The 19,848-nt window shown below is 51.2% G+C and overlaps 1 protein-coding gene across 1 annotated transcript in view; it reads left to right on the top strand.

Annotated features, from left to right (window-relative positions):
- Nucleotides 1-19,848, top strand: part of SCHIP1 (schwannomin interacting protein 1) — a 101,913-nt gene that overhangs the window by 14,952 nt on the left and 67,113 nt on the right. Inside the window, exons 2-4 of the mRNA XM_074547525.1 lie at nt 6,060-6,124; nt 6,962-7,042; nt 11,601-11,826. Of these exons, the coding sequence (XP_074403626.1) occupies nt 6,060-6,124; nt 6,962-7,042; nt 11,601-11,826 (372 nt within the window). The remainder of the gene's footprint in view (nt 1-6,059; nt 6,125-6,961; nt 7,043-11,600; nt 11,827-19,848) is intronic.

The following is a 19,848-nucleotide window of genomic DNA, read 5'->3' as shown; positions in this document are numbered from 1 at the left end:
TTGGTGGGAAGGAGGAGAGAGGGGTTCCACCTGCAGCTGAGTTTCCTTGGCTTTTCCTGCTGCTGGGCACCAGAGGCACAACTTGAGGAGGAGCACTTGTGCCTCGTTGCTGTTGTTGTTTCCTGGCCCTGCTCAGGTTTGGGAGGAGCCATCCCCAAGGTTGCTGCGGAGCCATCCTGATGTTCCTGAAGAGCCATCCCAATATTTGTGAGGAGCCATCCTGGTGTTCCTGAGGAGCCATCCTGGTGTTTGTTTGTGTGGAACCATCCTGATGTTTGCTCCTAAGGAGCCATCCCAGTATTTGTGAGGAGCCATCCTGGTGTTCCTGAGGACCATCCTGGTATGTCTGAGAAGCCATCTCAGTGCTTGTTCCTGAGGAGCCATATTGGTGTTCCTGAGGAGCCATCCCAATGTTCCTGAGGAGCCATCCCAGAGTTCCTGAGGAACCATCCCAATGTTCCTGAGAACCATTCCAGTGTTCCTGAGGACCATCCCCATTGTCCTGAGGAACCATCCTGGTGTTTATTCCTGAGGAGCCATCCCCATGTTCCTGAGGAACCATCCCAATGTTCCTGAGGAACCATCCCAATGTTCCTGAGGAACCATTCCCATGTTCCTGAGGAACCATCCCAGAGTTCCTGAGGAACCATCCTGGTGTTTGTTCGTGAGGAGCCATCCTGATGTTCCTGAGGAACCATCCCGATGTTCCTGAGGAACCATCCCCGTGTTCCTGAGGACCATCCCCATGTTCCTGAGGACCATCCCCATTGTCCTGAGGAGCCATCCTGGTGTTTATTCCTGAGGAGCCATCCCCATGTTCCTGAGGAACCATTCCCATGTTCCTGAGGAACCATCCCAGAGTTCCTGAGGAACCATCTCCATGTTCCTGAGGAACCATTCCCATGTTCCTGAGGAGCCATCCCAATGTTCCTGAGGAACCATTCCAGAGTTCCTGAGGACCATCCCCATGTTCCTGAGGACCATCCCCATGTTCCTGAGGAACCATCCTGGTGTTTGTTCGTGAGGAGCCATCCTGATGTTCCTGAGGAACCATCCCAGAGTTCCTGAGGAACCATCTCCATGTTCCTGAGGAACCATTCCCATGTTCCTGAGGACCATCCCAGTGTTCCTGAGGACCATCCCAGTGTTCCTGAGGAGCCATCCCGATGTTCCTGAGGAACCATCCCCATGATCCTGAGGACCATCCCAGTGTTCCTGAGGAGCCATCCCCATGTTCCTGAGGAGCCATCCTGGTGTTTATTCCTGAGGAGCCATCCCCATGTTCCTGAGGAACCATCCCCATGTTCCTGAGGAACCATCCCCATGTTCCTGAGGAGCCATCCCAATGTTCCTGAGGAACCATCCCAGAGTTCCTGAGGAACCATCTCCATGTTCCTGAGGACCATCCCAGTGTTCCTGAGGAGCCATCCTGGTGTTTATTCCTGAGGAACCATCTCCATGTTCCTGAGGAGCCATCCCGATGTTCCTGAGGAGCCATCCCAGAGTTCCTGACGACCATCTCCATGTTCCTGAGGAACCATTCCCATGTTCCTGAGGACCATCCCAGTGTTCCTGAGGACCATCCCCATGTTCCTGAGGACCCATCCTGGTGTTTATTCCTGAGGAGCCATCCATTGTTCCTGAGTAGCCATCCCGATGTTCCTGAGAACCATGCCCATTGTCCTGAGGAGCCATCCTGGTGTTTATTCCTGAGGAGCCATCCATTGTTCCTGAGGACCATCCCAGTGTTCCTGAGGAGCCATCCCAGAGTTCCTGAGGAACCATCTCCATGTTCCTGAGGAGCCATCCCCATGTTCCTGACGACCATCTCCATGTTCCTGAGGAACCATTCCCATGTTCCTGAGGACCATCCCCATTGTCCTGAGGAGCCATCCTGGTGTTTATTCCTGAGGAGCCATCCATTGTTCCTGAGGAGCCATCTGTGTTTCCCTGCTCCAGGTGAAGAGCAGCACTGCCACACGTGGATGCAGTTGCTGAGCAACCGCTGGAATTGAAACCATCTTTGGAGCCATCAGAGGCGAGAGAGGGGTCTGAGAGAGGAGATGTCACTGCTCAGCAGCTCCAGAGCCTCCTCCTCCCATCTGTGCTCGCTTAGCAGGGGATTTCTCTTTTCCAGTGCTGTGATTTGTGCACATGGCCGGAATCCCAGGATCACCGAGGCTGGAAAAGCCTCCAGGATCCAACCAGTGCCCGATCCCCACCTGGTCACTGAGTGCCACTGCCAGGAATGCCTTGGACACCTCCAGGGATGGGCACCCCAACCCTCCCTGGGCAGTTCCAAGGCCTGAGCCCCCTTTCCATGAGGAAATTCCTGCTGTGCCCACCCTGAGCTGCCCTGGCCCAGCCTGAGGCCGTTCCCTCTCTCCCTGTCCGGTTTTCGGCTGTTTGGAGGGCCTGGAAAGGCCCGGGGTGGCCTTGGGGCAGCCCGCGTACCAAAGGACGAGAAGAGGCTTCAGTTCTTCTTTCGGTCTCGGTGTTTATTAATTGTTTATCTAAAAGATTTTCTTTCGGCCCGACAGAGCTCTGCTCAGCAGCCAGCCATGAGCACACTGTGCTGCCCTCCGGGCGGTCACCTATCTTTATACCCATTGTTACGTGTACAATATTTATCATTTTTCCCCAATACCTTTCCCCCTTATTGTCCGGTGCACTTTCAGTAATGACCAATCCCAAAGTGCCACCATCACCACAGAAGATGGAGGAGAAGAAGAAGAAGAAGGAGGACAGGACACGCCCCAATTCCTCCATCTTACTTCTCTAAACCCCCCTGTACAGAAATCCTAAACCCTGTGTCTCACCCTCTAATTAACCAATCCCTTCACCATTCACCCCGGTGAAACCCTCCTGTCCTCATACAGGTGTCGTCTCCTGTGTAGGATCAAAGTCCAGCCACCAGACACTTCTGGAACATTCCAGGACTCCCGAGCCCCCCAAGGGTGCTCTCGGTGACACCTCAGTCCTGAGGGGCTGAGATCCCACATCTCCTGTCCCTTTCTCTGGTGTCAGATCCCACTCCCATCCCGGCTGTCCCCTCCTGTCAGGAGCTGTGCAGAGCCACAAGGTGCCCCCTGAGCCTCCTCCATCCCCCAGACTCCTCAGCTTTCCTCCTAAAACCCCAGGAAGAAATCACTGTGGAAATAATAATATTTTTTCATAGATGGGATTGTTACTTTTTACCGGAACTTTCTGATTCCCAAACAAGTTCATCCCTCTTTTGTGAGGATTACAGACATTCCCCCACACTGAAAAGCTGAAAATTGGATTAATAGATTTCCTTTCAGTTTTCAAACACTCCTCTGTTGTTGTCACTAGAATTAACAGGCTCAGGAGCTATAAAAAGAGCTCCCTGCTTTTTCTGGGGAAAACCCTTCCCCTGGGAATTCAGCAATGGATCTGTCATGTGAGATTCCCCCTGCCTTCCCCTCCCTGCCATGCTGGAATTCACTCTGCCTGCTTTCCAACCTCCTCGTGTTCCTCTCCAAAGTAATCCAGACTCAAGTGTGTGCAATTAAAGCAATAAAAAAAGAAAAAATACAAAATTAACAAAACCCAGGATGCTGGGTATGCTCGGGCTGAAAAATAATTAATGGATAAGTGGAACAGGCACGTTAAGGACTAGGAAATGACACTTCAGGTTGCTCTGAGTGTGCTCCTCGAGCTTTCCTGGATTTTTTCCCCTCAGTGTCTCTGTGCCCTGTCCAGGTGTGCAGCCGGAGGAGGGAAAAGAAAAGCCCATGGAGTTTCACAATATTTTTGTTTTATCCGGGCTCAGAGAGGCCCCGTAACTCATCCTTGTAGTAAACCCCTCAGGTTTAGCCAGGGCCCCTTGGAGAATAGAATGCTGACACAGCGGCAAAGAAGTTTCCTGTCTCCAGGGACATCCGCCTTGTACCTTATCCCTATAGCCATGTAAGGCAATATTGTGTTAAACCCTACCATTGGTCACTTATGGTCACTCTAACACCTTTGCCATTGGTCAGGATTGGATCCAGGCCAAGGGTATAACAGTAGCACACTGTACCCCTACTAACTGGGAAGAAGAAGAGCTGAGACCCTTCACAGACCCTCCAATAAAGCCATACTCGTGGAACAGCCAGCGCCTTCTGCTTCTCCTCTCTCTACCGTCTGCTGGAGCCTTAGGCCAAGGGAAAAGCTACCTAGCAAGCAAAGCTGAAATCACAAGAGCTGCCTGATCACTAAGAGCTGAATATTCCCTGCTTGCTAGGGGCTGACCCGCAGCCTTGGTCTGAGAGCGAGCTGGCTTCTGGCACCCAGTGCCCTTGGGGACTGAGCTCTGGAGCTGGAACAGCTGGCATAGGATAAGACCAAGCAAGGCTCATTTACATCCTGGCTTCCAGCAGAGCGTGGATGGCTTCCAATGGAATTCCTGGAGCTGGGTGGCTCTGGGCATGCCCGGTTTATCTCGGCTGTTTGAGGGGCCTGGAAGGCCCGTGGTGGCCTTGGGGCAGCCCGCGGGTTGAAGGACGAGAAGAGGCTTCAGTTCTTCTTTCTGGTTTTATGTTTATTAATTGTTTATCTAAAAGATGTTCTTTCAGCCTAACAAAGATCCGCTCAGCAGTCAGCCATGGGCACACTGTCTCTGCCCTCCGGGCAGCCACCTATCTTTATACCCTTTGCTACGTATACAATATTTATCATTTTTCCCCAATACCATCTATTCTTATAGCTCGGTGTGCTCTCAGTAATAACCAATCCAAAAGTGCCACCATCACCAAAGAAGATGGAGGAGAAGAGGAAGAAGAAGGAGGGCAGGACACACCCCAATTCCTCCATCTTACTCCTCTAAACCCCCCTGTACATAAATCCTAAACACTGTTTCTCACCCTCTAATTAACTGATCCCTTCACCATTCACCCCGGTGAAGCCCTCATCCTTGTCGTCTCCTGTGTAGGACCAAAGTCCAGCTACCAGACACTTCTGGCAACATTCCAGGAGTCCCGAGCCCCCCCCAGGGTCTCGGAGGCTCAGCATCTCAGGACTGAGATCTTGAGATCCGACATGGGCAGGGTGCGGGGCTGGGGTGGCACCATCCTGGCTGTCCCTGTGTCCCCGGTGTCCCTGCAGCATCCCGGCCCTTTCCCCGGGCTCAGCACCACGGGCAGCTCCATCAATCCCGCAGCGAGCAGCGCCGCTCGATACCCGCGCTTAATGATGCCCGGCCGAAATTAGGATCGATTTCCTGTCTCCTTCTCTTCCCAATTATGCAAACCTGGCTGTGCCCCCTCCAGAGCTGCCTTTTATCCCAGCTTTTACAGGCTCTGCCCAGTGAGGTTTCATTCGGAATTGTCAAAAACATCACAACCAATTCCGGCTTTTGCTTTTTTGTTCTCTGCTCAGTCTTCACCCCGGGGTTAATGGAAAATGATGTCAAACACCAGGAGTGATTTATGGAAGTCAGGCAGCTCTTGGCACCCTGAGCTATGGATAAAGTCAACTGCAAATTGTTTTCACATTCTAAATTACTGTACCCAGCTCTGGAGGAGGCTGCAAAAACTGCCAGAGGGAAAATGTGGGAGAAGGAGAGGTTGTGTGGTTATCTCTGAACCGAGCTGTGCCTCAGAAGAATTCCAGTTTTTAAGCCAAACTTCTGTGCAGAATGCCAGGGATGGATTTTTCCTGGGAATTACCATGGATGTGGGGATTCCCAGCTCCACATCTGCCACATCAAACTGCTGGAATAGGAACTGGTGCAGGCTGGAAATCTCTTCATTAAGAGCCTGAATAGAACAAAGATTCCCAGGAGCATCTCCGGAATCAAAATCATCCAAAATGGGAAAGAGAACTCCTCTCTTTTACTCTCTGTATTATTTTTGTAGCTCTGGTATTTCCTGGATTATCAATATGATATTGGTTTCTTTGTCATTGTTATGGATTTTTGAGTTTAAAATCTTGTAGGAGGCACTTGAGGGATTGGTTTTGTTTTGGGGTTGACTCAAAACTTGGTTTGTCTTGAGGCTGAGAGGGAATCTCCAAGGGCTTCCCGTAAAAATGTATTTTTTCTCTCTCTCTCCTTGCAGGAAGAACTCAGGAGGCTCCAGCACAGCCTGGAACAGGTCAATGATGGCAAAGACTCCCTCCAAAGGTAAATGTGCCTTTTCCAAAATACCTCACCCATAAGGAAGGGAAATGGGTTTTCCAAGGTGTGAACCCTTTGCTGAGGGATCCTCTTTGTGACAGACATTATCCCAAATTTTGCCTTTCTCCCACTAACAATCCCTATTTTTAGCTACAGGAGGACAATTTCTGACAATGATATCAGCAAAGTCTCAAAATAACTCCCCAGGTTGGGGTCTGACCTCCCAAATTTCCCTGCCAGGAGCTGCATTCAATCCCTGCTGCTGCTCCATGCAGGGCAGTGTTCCCAGATGCTGGATTTGGATATTCCAGCATTTTCAGATTCCTTTCTTCGAGCCATCAGTTCCCAGCAGCAACTCCTTGGCCATCATTTATTACAAAGAATTTACTCCTCATCCCCACCATGTGGCTTTTGCTGCTGTAACTCATTTGCTGCCAGCATTCCCATTGTTCCTTTCCATTTCCCTCTCCAGCTTTTCCAGCGTGGCCGTGGGGATGGAAGTGAATTGAGCAGGAATATCTGTTAGATCTACCAGGGTTTGTTTTGTTTTGTTTTTATTTAATTTACAGCAGCTCTTTTGCTGCCTGTGCCTGTCCCTGGAGCTGTGGCAGCTGGGAGATTTAAAACAAGGATTCAGGCAGATTCTCACTGGAAAACTGGATCCAAATTCCCATTTTTTTATTGGGAGTGGACACAGAGGTCCAGATAACTTCCTCCAAAGACAGCAACGCCTTCTGAGCAGCAGCTCTTGTTTGTTCTTGTCCAGAGTAGGGAATTCATTCCCAGGGTTGCAGGAATGTCAGGCTGGACCACGTTAAACTCATTTCCTTTCCTTTCCCACAGCCATCAGCTCGCCATGGATGAAGAAAACAATATCCAGGAATATCCTATCAACCTCCAGCCCCTGGAATCCAAAGTGAAAATGTGAGTAAGGAAAAGTGTTGGGTCTGCCTTGGAGTGCAGCTGGGGGTGTCCAATTCCTGAGCTGCAGGATCCACCCTGGATCCATCCTGGATTGCTGTGTAACGGGATAAAAGAGCTTCCAATTAGCAAATTGGAAAAGTTCTCTAGGTTTAAGAATGTGGAGCTGGGAAAATTTGGGCTGTTCAGCCCAGAAAAAAGAGAAGGTTCCAAGGTGACCAAATTGTGGCCTTCCAGTGCCTAAAGGGGCTTCAAGAGAGCTGGGGAGGGACAGGAACCAGGGAATGGCTCCCAGTGCCACAGGGCAGGGATGGGTGGGAGATTGGGAATTGGGAATTCCTGGCTGGGATGGGATTCCCAGAGCAGCTGGGGCTGCCCTGGATCCCTGGCAGTGCCCAAGGCCAGGTTGGGTGAGCTTGGAGCACCTGGGGCAGTGGGAGCTGTCCCTGTCCTGGGTGGGATTTCCATTCCTTTCCCACCCAAACCATCCTGGGCTGAGTCACAGAATCACACAGATTCCCTCTGCACCAAGTTTTAAATATTACACAGCAGTGTTGCACTCTTTTTGTCATTTCCTCAGTGTAACTCATGAATATTTGGGAATCTCTTGGATTTTTCCCTGTGTGCAGAGAATCCTGAGGAGGGAAGGGCAGCACGGAGCCTTTTCCATGCCAATTTTCCCATTTAACATCAATTCCCCAAGGATTCCGCGGCAGGAGCAGCCCTGGAAGTGCAGAATTCCTGCTCAGGGGTGCAGCACAGGGATGCTGTGCTCGGGAGGAGCGGGATTTGCTCGGGAGGAGCGGGATTTGCTCGGGAGGAGCGGGATTTGCTCAGGAGGAGCGGGATTTGCTCAGAGGAGCGGGATTTGCTCAGGAGGAGCAGGATTTGCTCAGAGGAGCGGGATTTGCTCAGGAGGAGCGGGATTTGCTCGGGAGGAGCGGGATTTGCTCGGGAGGAGCAGGATTTGCTCGGGAGGAGCGGGATTTGCTCGGGAGGAGCGGGATTTGCTCAGGAGGAGCGGGATTTGCTCAGAGGAGCGGGATTTGCTCAGGAGGAGCAGGATTTGCTCAGAGGAGCGGGATTTGCTCAGGAGGAGCGGGATTTGCTCAGAGGAGCGGGATTTGCTCGGGAGGAGCGGGATTTGCTCGGGAGGAGCGGGATTTGCTCGGGAGAAGGGGGATTTGCTCAGGAGGAGCGGGATTTGCTCGGGAGGAGCGGGATTTGCTCAGGAGGAGCGGGATTTGCTCGGGAGGAGCGGGATTTGCTCAGGAGGAGCGGGATTTGCTCGGGAAGAGCGGGATTTGCTCGGGATTTGCTCGGGAGGAGCGGGATTTGCTCGGGAGGAGCGGGATTTGCTCAGGAGGAGCGGGATTTGCTCAGGATTTGCTCGGGATTTGCTCAGGAGGAGGAGCGGGATTTGCTCAGAGGAGCGGGATTTGCTCAGAGGAGCGGGATTTGCTCAGGAGGAGCGGGATTTGCTCAGGAGGAGCAGGATTTGCTCAGGAGGAGCGGGATTTGCTCAGGAGGAGCGGGATTTGCTCGGGAAGAGCGGGATTTGCTCGGGAGGAGGAGGATTTGCTCGAGAGGAGCGGGATTTGCTCAGGAGGAGCGGGATTTGCTCGGGAGGAGCGGGATTTGCTCAGAGGAGCAGGATTTGCTCAGGAGGAGCGGGATTTGCTGGGAAGGAGCGGGATTTGCTCAGGATGAGCGGGATTTGCTCAGGATTTGCTCGGGAGGAGCGGGATTTGCTCAGGAGGAGCGGGATTTGCTCAGGAGGAGCGGGATTTGCTGGGAAGGAGCAGGATTTGCTCAGAGGAGCGGGATTTGCTCAGAGGAGCGGGATTTGCTCAGGAGGAGCGGGATTTGCTCAGAGGAGCAGGATTTGCTCAGGAGGAGCGGGATTTGCTTGGGAGGAGCGGGATTTGCTCAGGAGGAGCGGGATTTGCTCAGGAGGAGCGGGATTTGCTCAGAGGAGCGGGATTTGCTCGGGAGGAGCAGGATTTGCTCGGGAGGAGCGGGATTTGCTCGGGAAGAGGAGCGGGATTTGCTCAGGAGGAGCGGGATTTGCTCGGGAGGAGCGGGATGTGCTCGGGAGGAGCAGGATTTGCTCAGGAGGAGCAGGATTTGCTCGGGAGGAGCGGGATTTGCTCAGGAGGAGCGGGATTTGCTCGGGAGGAGCGGGATTTGCTCGGGAGGAGCAGGATTTGCTCAGGAGGAGCAGGATTTGCTCAGGAGAAGCGGGATTTGCTCGGGAGGAGCGGGATGTGCTCGGGAGGAGCGGGATTTGCTCGGGAGGAGCAGGATTTGCTCAGGAGGAGCGGGATTTGCTCAGGAGGAGCGGGATTTGCTCGGGAGGAGCGGGATTTGCTCGGGAGGAGCAGGATTTGCTCAGGAGGAGCGGGATTTGCTCAGGAGGAGCGGGATTTGCTCAGAGGAGCGGGATTTGCTCAGGAGGAGCGGGATTTGCTCGGGAGGAGCGGGATTTGCTCGGGAGGAGCGGGATTTGTTCAGGAGGAGCGGGATTTGCTCAGAGGAGCGGGATTTGCTCAGAGGAGCGGGATTTGCTCAGGAAGAGCAGGATTTGCTCAGAGGAGCGGGATTTGCTCGGGAGGAGCGGGATTTGCTCGGGATTTGCTCGGGAGGAGCGGGATTTGCTCGGGAGGAGCAGGATTTGCTCAGGAGGAGGAGGATTTGCTCAGGAGGGGCGGGATTTGCTCAGGAGGAGCTGGATTTGCTCGGGATTTGCTCAGGAGGAGCGGGATTTGCTCAGGAGGAGCGGGATTTGCTCAGGATTTGCTCGGGAGGAGCGGGATTTGCTCAGAGGAGCAGGATTTGCTCAGAGGAGCAGGATTTGCTCGGGAGAAGCAGGATTTGCTCAGGAGGAGCAGGATTTGCTCAGGAGGAGCAGGATTTGCTCAGGAGGAGCGGGATTTGCCCGGGAGGAGCGGGATTTGCTCGGGAGGAGCGGGATTTGCTCAGGAGGAGCAGGATTTGCTCAGGAGAAGCGGGATTTGCTCAGGATTTGCTCGGGAGGAGCGGGATTTGCTCGGGCGGAGCAGGATTTGCTCGGGAGGAGCGGGATTTGCTCGGGAGGAGCAGGATTTGCTCGGGAGGAGCAGGATTTGCTCAGGAGGAGCAGGATTTGCTCAGGAGGAGCGGGATTTGCTCAGGAGGAGCGGGATTTGCTCGGGATTTGCTCAGCCAAGCACACGCTGACACCTAGCGCAAGGCAAGGGAGGGATGCTCAGCGCGGGGCTCCGGGAATGAGCTCTGAACTTCCAAACGCCACAGAATCATGGAATTCTGGAATGGTCCGGGTTGGAAGGGACCTTCAAAGAATTTTTAGTCCAGCTCTCAGCAGGGATGGCATCAATAAGGGCACATTATTGATCTGGGGTATTTTTAGGGGTGGGGAATCTCCCCTTTGCCACCCTCATGGGAAACAAATCCTTCCTCGTATCCTAAATCAATCCTCTCTTTCAATTCTAGAAGAATTTTCATTTTTGCTGTACATTGCATGATACAGAGTTTCCCCTGCGGTTGGTTATTCTGGAAGTCTTGATTTTGAATAATTCAACTTCCCCACATATTTATCAGAGTCCAGGATTCCTTCTGGAGCCTCTCCCAGCATGGATCCTCCAGCCCTGGCACAGGAATTGCCTCCATCCAGAAAACTGCCTCACTTACAGCCCATTCAAATATTAATGCATATTAAAATATTAAAAGGACATGAAGTTTCAAATTAAAACCCAGTGTCTTTTATGCTTTTAGTCATGCAGATAAAAGCCAGATAAAATAATCCATTTTCAGGGAACCGTCTAAGAGGGCAATTATGACTTAAGTTCAGTTCTATTCTCTTAAAATAGAAATACATGTAGATATAAATATGTAAATATAAATATGTAACTATAAATATGTAAATACTGCTCATCCCAGTGAATAAACCCTCAATTACTTAAAAATCCTACAAGGAGCTAATCCTGCAGAGAAGTTGTGGATGCTGGAATTGTTCCAGGCCAGGTTGGATGGGGTTTGGAGCACCTTGGGATAGTGGAAATTGTCCCTGCCCATGGCAGAGAATGGAATGAGATGACATTTTCCAACTTAAACCATTCTGGAATTCCATAATTCCATGATACTGCTCTGGGTCTCAAATTCCAGTCATATCTGAATTATAATCTGAAACGTGGTATAAAAATAAGATGTAGAAGGTTGCTAATTCCTTTAAGTGGACAAATGGATATTTTAATTTTGATAGTGGAATGTAGGAGGAATTCAAAGTTCTGGATGGCCTCAGCTGAAATCACTTCCCTGGGTTTTGGGCTTGGGTTGGACTCTGTGTAAGGTGGTAGGAGTTTGGAACCAGATCATCTTTAAGGTCCTTTCCAACCCAAACCACTGCAGAATTCCCCGCTTCTCCTTCAAAAATATCCTAAATTCTCCCAGTCATCCTTGGACAAACCCTACAGAGATATTTCCACGTGATCCTTACGCAGACAGGAAAACAAAACACGGGATCCCCCCAACCGCAATGATTTGAAACCCTTTGTTCCCTCAGCATCCAGCGAGCGTGGCGTGAGCACCTGCAGCGCCAGGAGCTGTCCCCATCCCCGGAGCTACGGGACAAGGGCAGCCCGTCCTCGGCGTCCCCAACGTCCCCAACGTCCCCAACGTCCCCAACGTCCCCAACGTCCCCAACATCCCCAATGTCCCCAAGGTCGCCGGCCTCGGGCAAGATGAGCAGGTCTGTCAGCATGAACACCTTCTCCGACAGCAGCACCCCCGTGAGTCCGGCTGGATTTGCTCCTTTTTCCTTTGCTGCCTTCCTTTCTGGGGTTTGGGAGGAGTGAACGCTCAGTTGTGCGTTCATGGGTTCAAAAGGGGTTTTTAGGGGTCTCAAATGAGCTCCAGGCAGAGATTCCTCTTGTAGGCTCATCAGGATGTGTGACTGTGGGTATCAGACCTGAATTCAGCAGATTTTGGAGGTGTTCTTGCTGGTTAAAAGGGGCTTCCCAGTGGTCCTGTGTCCTGTTTGTTTTGGATATTCCCAAATATCCAAAGGTGTTCCCAAAAAACCTCAAATTGTGGTGCTTTTCATGCAAAGAAATGTGGTTTGATATTTGGTTTTGTTTTGTTCGTTGATTTTTTGAGACTAAAATATACTAAAAGAGGCTGGAAGGGACTTTGAAAATTTGTCCCCGAGGTCGCCGGCCTCGGGCAAGATGAGCAGGTCTGTCAGCATGAACACCTTCTCCGACAGCAGCACCCCCGTGAGTCCGGCTGGAATTGCTCCTTTTCCTTTCTGGGGTTTGGGAGGAGTGAACGCTCCGTTGTGTGTTCATGGGTTCAAAAGGGGTTTTTAGGTGTCTCAAATGAGCTCCAGGCAGAGATTCCTCTTGTGGGCTCATCAGGATGTGTGCCTGTGGGTACCAGACCTGAATTCAGCAGATTTTGGAAGTGTTCTTGCTGGTTAAAAGTCGTCCTGTGTCCTGTTTGTTTAGGATATTGTGTTCCCAAAAAACCTCAAATTGTGGTGCTTTTCATGCAAAGAAATGTGGTTTGATATTTGGTTTTGTTTTGTTCGTTGATTTTTTGAGACTAAAATATACTAAAAGAGGCTGGAAGGGACTTTGAAAATTTGTCCCCGAGGTCGCCGGCCTCGGGCAAGATGAGCAGGTCTGTCAGCATGAACACCTTCTCTGACAGCAGCACCCCCGTGAGTCCGGCTGGAATTGCTCCTTTTCCTTTGCTGCCTTCCTTTCTGGGGTTTGGGAGGAGTGAACGCTCCGTTGTGTGTTCATGGGTTCAAAAGGGGTTTTTAGGGGTCTCAAATGAGCTCCAGGCAGAGATTCCTCTTGTAGGCTCATCAGGATGTGTGTCTGTGGGTAGCAGACCTGAATTCAGCAGATTTTGGAGGTGTTCTTGCTGGTTAAAAGGGGCTTCCCAGTGGTCCTGTGTCCTGTTTGTTTAGGATATTGTTCCCAAAAAACCTCAAATTGTGGTGCTTTTCATGCAAAGAAATGTGGTTTGATATTTGGTTTTGTTTTGTTGGTTGATTTTTGAGACTAAAATATACTAAAAGAGGCTAAAAGGGACTTTGAAAATTTGATTTAGGAGATCAAAATTAAATTTGATTTTGGAATAAATATTCCACCTTAACCAGTGGCTGGAGGCTGCATTTCTCTTTTTAAGGTGACCCTAAATAAACCCCAAATACAGATCCCATTTCTGGAAGACAAACTATGTGTGACTATCCCTGAATTGGGTTTTTTTGGGCCAATACCAAAATAAATACAGAGTATGGGAGTGTTGCCTTCAGCTTTGTGACAGAAGACAAGATCTGAGGGAACTGCAGGCTGGAGCTGATGGATAATTCAGGAATTGTTGCAGGGCAGGGATTGCCCTGGTGTTGGTGCTGAAATGTCTCCCTGCTCCTCAGGAGGTTGGATCCTCACTGCCTGTGGCTGTTGCCACTCCCAGGACAGCATTTGGTGGCTTCTGAATCCCTACAAAAATCTGGGAATCATTATTAGTGGTGTTCTTCAAGCTGAATTAATTTAATTCTGCCTTGAGTTGCAAAGCTGGAGTGATTTTCATCTCGTTAAGACCAAGGCACTGATCAAGCAGAGCTTTTCCAGGAAAAAAATTTCAAGAATTTTGGGAATAATTTGACCCTTTCCAGGGTTGATCCAGGTGTTGATCCAGGCCCAAAGCGAAGCTGTTTCCAGCAGGTTTAGTTTGGTTTATTTCTGTCTGGGTGCTTGACAGAATTTAATAAAATATTCCTGAAGGTACTGCTTTATTTTCAGTTGGGAGCTGGACAGCAGTGAGCTGGAATATTGGGTTAGACACTGACTTTTCATGGATTGAAGGGGTTTGGTTCCTTCAATTAGAGGAATAAATGAGGATATAAATGTTTCTCTGCCACTGCTTCCACCAGAGGTCCCTCGTACCCCACACAGGGACGCTCTCGGCTGCTCCAGGGTTTCCCCAGCGCTGATCTCGTTTGGACAATGACACTTTGGGATGTTTGGGAGCTCAGGAAGGGCAGCTGGAATTCTGTGTTTGTGGGGAGAAGGTGATGGCTCCATCTCCGAGGGTTTGTGGGGCACCACACGGGGTTCCCATGGAGAGAACTGATGGAACGGGTGCAGTGTCAGAGCTTGGGGGGTGAGATGGGAAAAGGAGAATTCTTGTTTGGCTGCTGCTTTGTAGCAAAGAAAGGTTTGTGTGTGTTGTACAAACAGCTTTTTAACTGTTGGAAAAGATCTGTTATTGATCACTGTCCATATTGTGGTATGAGGAGCACACAGGCTGGAGCTGTGTTGTCTTCACTTGGTTTTGTTTTCCTTTTGCATGTTAATTTTTGCTAAAAAGAAATTAGAAGACAGATGTATGACAGATTTGCAATAATGTTCTTCCCTGTAAATATTCTATTTTTTGCTACTATGTAGAAAAGTGCCAAAACTTTCCTTCCTCGATGGGTTTCTGCTTTTTCCTCCAAAATCACGGAATGGTTTGGGTTGAAAGGGACCTTCAAGCTCATCCCATGCCACCCCTGCCATGGCAGGGACACCTCCCACTGTCCCAGGCTGCTCCAGCCCCAGTGTCCAGCCTGGCCATGGGCACTGCCAGGGATGCAGGGGCAGCCACAGCTGTGCCAGGGCTGCCCACCCTGCCAGGGTCAGGGATTCCTTCCCAATATCCCATCTAAATTTCCTCTCCTTCAGCTTGAAGCCATCCCTTGTTCTGTCACTCAGGCCCCAGTGAAGTCTCTCTACATTTCCTTGTATCCCCATTTGGATCCTGGGAGCAGCTCTGAGCTCTGCACAAGCTTCCTCTTCCCCAGGCTGACAAACTCCAACTTTCCCAGCCCGTCTCCACAGGGAAAGATCTCCAGTCCCTTATCAACATCATGGCCAGTTCTGGGCTTGCTCCAGCAGCTCCACGTCCTTCTTACTGTGGGGACAGCAGGTACAGGTGCAGCATTGCAGGAACCATTCCGTGTCCAGGGGATGTGCCAGCCCCACTCCCAGGAACAATTCCATGCCCAGAGCGATGTGCCAGCCCGGTTCCATGTCCAGGGGATGTGCCAGCCCCACTCTCAGGAACCATTCCATGTCCAGGGGGATGTGCCAGCCCGGTTCCATGGCCAGGGGATGTGTCAGCCCGGTTCCATGGCCAGGGGATGTGTCAGCCCCACTCTCAGGAACCATTCCATGTCCAGGGGATGTGCCAGCCTGGTTCTATGTCCAGGGGATGTGCCAGCCCGGTTCCATGTCCAGGGGATGTGCCAGCCCCGCTCTCAGGAACCATTCCATGCCCAGAGCGATGTGCCAGCCCCACTCTCAGGAACCATTCCATGCCCAGAGCGATGTGCCAGCCCCACTCTCAGGAACCATTCCGTGTCCAGGGGATGTGCCAGCCCCACTCTCAGGAACCATTCCTTGTCCAGGGGGATGTGCCAGCCCAGTTCCCAGGAACCATTCCATGCCCAGGGGATGTGCCAGCCCCACTCTCAGGAACCATTCTATGTCTAAGGGGATGTGTCAGCCCGGTTCCATGGCCAGGGGATGTGCCAGCCCCACTCTCAGGAACCATTCCATGCCCAGAGCGATGTGCCAGCCCCACTCTCAGGAACCATTCTATGTCCAGGGGATGTGCCAGCCCGGTTCCATGTCCAGGGGATGTGCCAGCCCGGTTCCATGGCCAGGGGATGTGCCAGCCCCACTCTCAGGAACCATTCCGTGTCCAGGGGATGTGCCAGCCCCACTCTCAGGAACCATTCCGTGTCCAGGGGATGTGCCAGCCCCACTCTCAGGAACCATTCCTTGTCCAGGGGATGTGCCAGCCTGGTTCCATGGCCAGGGGATGTGCCAGCCCCACTCTCAGGAACCATTCTATGTCCAGGGGATGTGCCAGCCCGGTTCCATGTCCAGGGGATGTGCCAGCCCGGTTCCATGGCCAGGGGATGTGCCAGCCCCACTCTCAGGAACCATTCCATGTCCAGGGGATGTGCCAGCCTGGTTCCATGTCCAGGGGATGTGCCAGCCCCACTCCCAGGAACCATTCCTTTTCCAGGGGGATGTGCCAGCCCCACTCCCAGGAACCATTCCTTTTCCAGGGGGATGTGCCAGCCCCACTCTCAGGAACCATTCCATGCCCAGGGGATGTGTCAGCCCCACTCTCAGGGACCATTCCATTTCCAGAGCGGTGTGCCAGCTCCACTCTCAGGAACCATTCCATGCCCAGGGGATGTGCCAGCCCGGTTCTATGTCCAGGGGATGTGTCAGCCCGGTTCCCAGGAACCATTCCTTGTCCAGGGGGATGTGCCAGCCCCACTCTCAGGAACCATTCCATGCCCAGAGCGGTGTGCCAGCTCCACTCTCAGGAACCATTCTGTGTCCAGGGGATGTGCCAGCCCGGTTCCGTGTCCAGGGGATGTGTCAGCCCGGTTCCCAGGAACCATTCCTTGTCCAGGGGATGTGCCAGCCCAGTTCCCAGGAACCATTCCATGTCCAGGGGATGTGCCAGCCCGGTTCCATGGCCAGGGGGATGTGCCAGCCCCGCTCTCAGGAACCATTCCATGCCCAGAGTGATGTGCCAGCCCGGTTCCATGGCCAGGGGGATGTGCCAGCCCCACTCTCAGGAACCATTCCATGTCTAGGGGATGTGCCAGCCCCGCTCTCAGGAACCATTCCATGCCCAGAGCAGTGTGCCAGCTCCACTCTCAGGAACCATTCCATGTCCAGGGGATGTGTCAGCCCGGTTGCCAGGAACCATTCCGTGTCCAGGGGGATGTGCCAGCCCCACTCCCAGGAACCATTCCATGTCCAGAGCGATGTGCCAGCCCCACTCTCAGGAACCATTCCATGTCCAGGGGATGTGTCAGCCTGGTTCTATGTCCAGGGGATGTGTCAGCCCTGCTCTCAGGAACCATTCCATGCCCAGGGGATGTGCCAGCCCCACTCTCAGGAACCATTCTATGTCCAGGGGATGTGTCAGCCTGGTTCCATGGCCAGGGGGATGTGTCAGCCCCGCTCTCAGGAACCATTCCATGTCCAGGGGATGTGCCAGCCCCACTCCCAGGAACCATTCCATGTCCAGGGGGATGTGTCAGCCCCGCTCTCAGGAACCATTCCATGTCCAGGGGATGTGTCAGCCTGGTTCTATGTCCAGGGGATGTGTCAGCCCGGTTGCCAGGAACCATTCCTTGTCCAGGGGGCTGTGCCAGCCCAGTTCCCAGGAACCTTTCCATGCCCAGAGCGATGTGCCAGCCCGGTTCTATGTCCAGGGGGATGTGCCAGCCCAGTTCCCAGGAACCATTCCATGCCCAGAGCGATGTGCCAGCCCGGTTCTATGTCCAGGGGGATGTGCCAGCCCAGTTCCCAGGAACCATTCCATGCCCAGAGCGATGTGCCAGCCCGGTTCTATGTCCAGGGGGATGTGCCAGCCCCACTCTCAGGAACCATTCCGTGTCCAGGGGGATGTGCCAGCCCAGTTCCCAGGAACCATTCCATGCCCAGAGCGATGTGCCAGCCCGGTTCCCGCCCCGCTCGGGCGCTCAGCACCGCGGACAGCGGCCGGGCTCTCCCGCTCCTCGCCCGGGGCTCGGGGCTCGCTGCCCTTCAGTGCGGATCTTACCCCAGCCCCGTCATTCCTGACCTCCCGTCCTGGCAAAGCGCCTCTCCTAAAATCACGAGAATGGCAGGAACAGATTCTGTAAAATTCCCATTTTTTCGCTTGAGCCCAGCACTCCAATAGGCAACTTCCTACCAAGAAATGGGGTTTTTTAGAGGTATAACCACACAAAACCTACTTTTCCAAACAAGAATGAGTATTTCCCCACCCTTTCTCTCTCGACTGATGCCACAGAAATATCCCATGAGGAAAAGAGCCAGGATAGAACTCCTCTGGCCCAATCCCCAGTTTGTTTGTCCTTCCTGCTCCTTGGGTCCCATCAAAGCTGGGACTTTCCTCAGTGATTTATTAAAGTTTGGTTTTAAAACAGAACAAAATCTCTCTGCAGCCTTTGTGTGTGCTTAGGTCTCCCAGCAGAATCCCATTTTCCCTCTGGTGTCTGTGACATTCCCAGGTGGGTTTTGCACCTGCAGGAGCGATGGGAAGTTGAGGGAGAGGGAAAATCAATGTATGGGAGGCAGCGAAATCCTAACAAGCAGTGAGGTGTTAATATGGGAACAGTCCTTCTTTCCTGTGAGCCTGAATTCCCAAATCCGTGAGCAGCAGAAAAACCATCTGATAAATATTTACAATGTGATTTCTATATAATGTAAAAATGCAAATCCTCGCTCTTGAGCAGCGTGGATGGAAACGTAATTAAAGATGAGGAGACAAATCCAACTGAGATGAAAAGGCCTTAATTAGAAATCAAATATTTGATGGGCTGGGGAGAAACATTAACGCTGATGTGGCTGTCAGATAACACTTGGAATGAAGAGAACATGGAAAAAAATGTTGTTTTCAATCCCTCCCATTGGCTTTGGATAATCTCAGTTCTAAATGTGAGCAGGGAATTCAAAGTGCTGCGGCCTAACATGGAATTTGTCTTTGAAGTGCGTTTTTATGGAGAAGTAGTTGTTGAGTTTGTGTTTATTTCTGCACATAATCATCCCCAGTGATTATCCAAGTTTAAATCCCTTACAAATCTTATCCCGTGGGATTTGAGCTGCTGGGATACACAAGGATCCCCTTGATCCTTTCTGTGGTGGGAGCAGAACACCAACAATTTCTTCTTTTTTATCTTGTGTGCATTGAGGGCTGGGTATTGATGTGATCATTGATGTCAATTTGAGCCTTGTGGTTCAGCAGCAGCAAAATCAATCCAGGAATGCTCTTGGCTGATGATAAAACCTCTGATAAGACATTTCTGGTGAATATTCCCCTTTCTGGGGGAATATTCAGCTGCCTGAGACACCTGAGAGCAGTTTTCTGAGTTCTGGTGTGGGTTTAGCTCTGTGAAGGTTCACAGCGAGATGGCTCTGGTGGGTGTTGATGAGAGGTCTCAAAAAAAGTTTTATTTATGTCCCACTTCATGAAATTTGGCTGAATCCTTTATAAATCCTTTCGAAACTAATTCTACCTGCAATATCTCATTTATTCCCACAGCAGGGAAATTCCACTGCCTGCCTTTTACAAAGCTGGGCCCCAAAATAAAAATAATATTAAAGAAGATTTTAATGCTTAATTAAGCAGGGGATGCAGAGCAGATTTGCACCATCACAGAAAGTTCTTGGGGGTTCTCTCCAGCCCTGTGACAGCACAATGAAAATCCAGAATCTCCTTTGTCTAAAGAACTTCCAGAGGGCAGGGATGGATTTTCAGAATTCTATTTTCATGGGACCACAAAAGAGGGGAAAATGTAAGAAATGGACAATAAAGTCATGATTAGACCAGGAGGAATTAGATGTATAAAATATATTTAATAGAAGCTTACTGGGATGGAGAGAAAATCCAATGGAAATTGCCCCATCCTGAGCCATTAAATTATTTTAGTGGCTCTATCAGCACTGAAATGTGGCAGCAGCACTTTAATGGGGTCTATTACAGAGCAGTGGATCTTTCCAAATATATCCAGATTATCTCCTTCCAAAGGGCAGAGTATTGATTTCTGCTCGTAAAATGAATTTTCAAAGTAAATACACCAGAAAAGTACATTTTTTTGTGGGAATAAATATGATTTGAGCTATTTTACTGCTTGGAATTTAGGCAAATAATAATCATTATCCTGGCTTTTAGGAGATTCTGACTCTGTTTCAATAACTCCATTTTTTGAGGCAATTTTCCAC

Source organism: Zonotrichia albicollis, chromosome 9 (assembly GCF_047830755.1).
Source record: "Zonotrichia albicollis isolate bZonAlb1 chromosome 9, bZonAlb1.hap1, whole genome shotgun sequence".
Lineage (NCBI taxonomy): Eukaryota > Metazoa > Chordata > Aves > Passeriformes > Passerellidae > Zonotrichia > Zonotrichia albicollis.
This window is presented reverse-complemented; position numbering and strand designations above follow the sequence as displayed.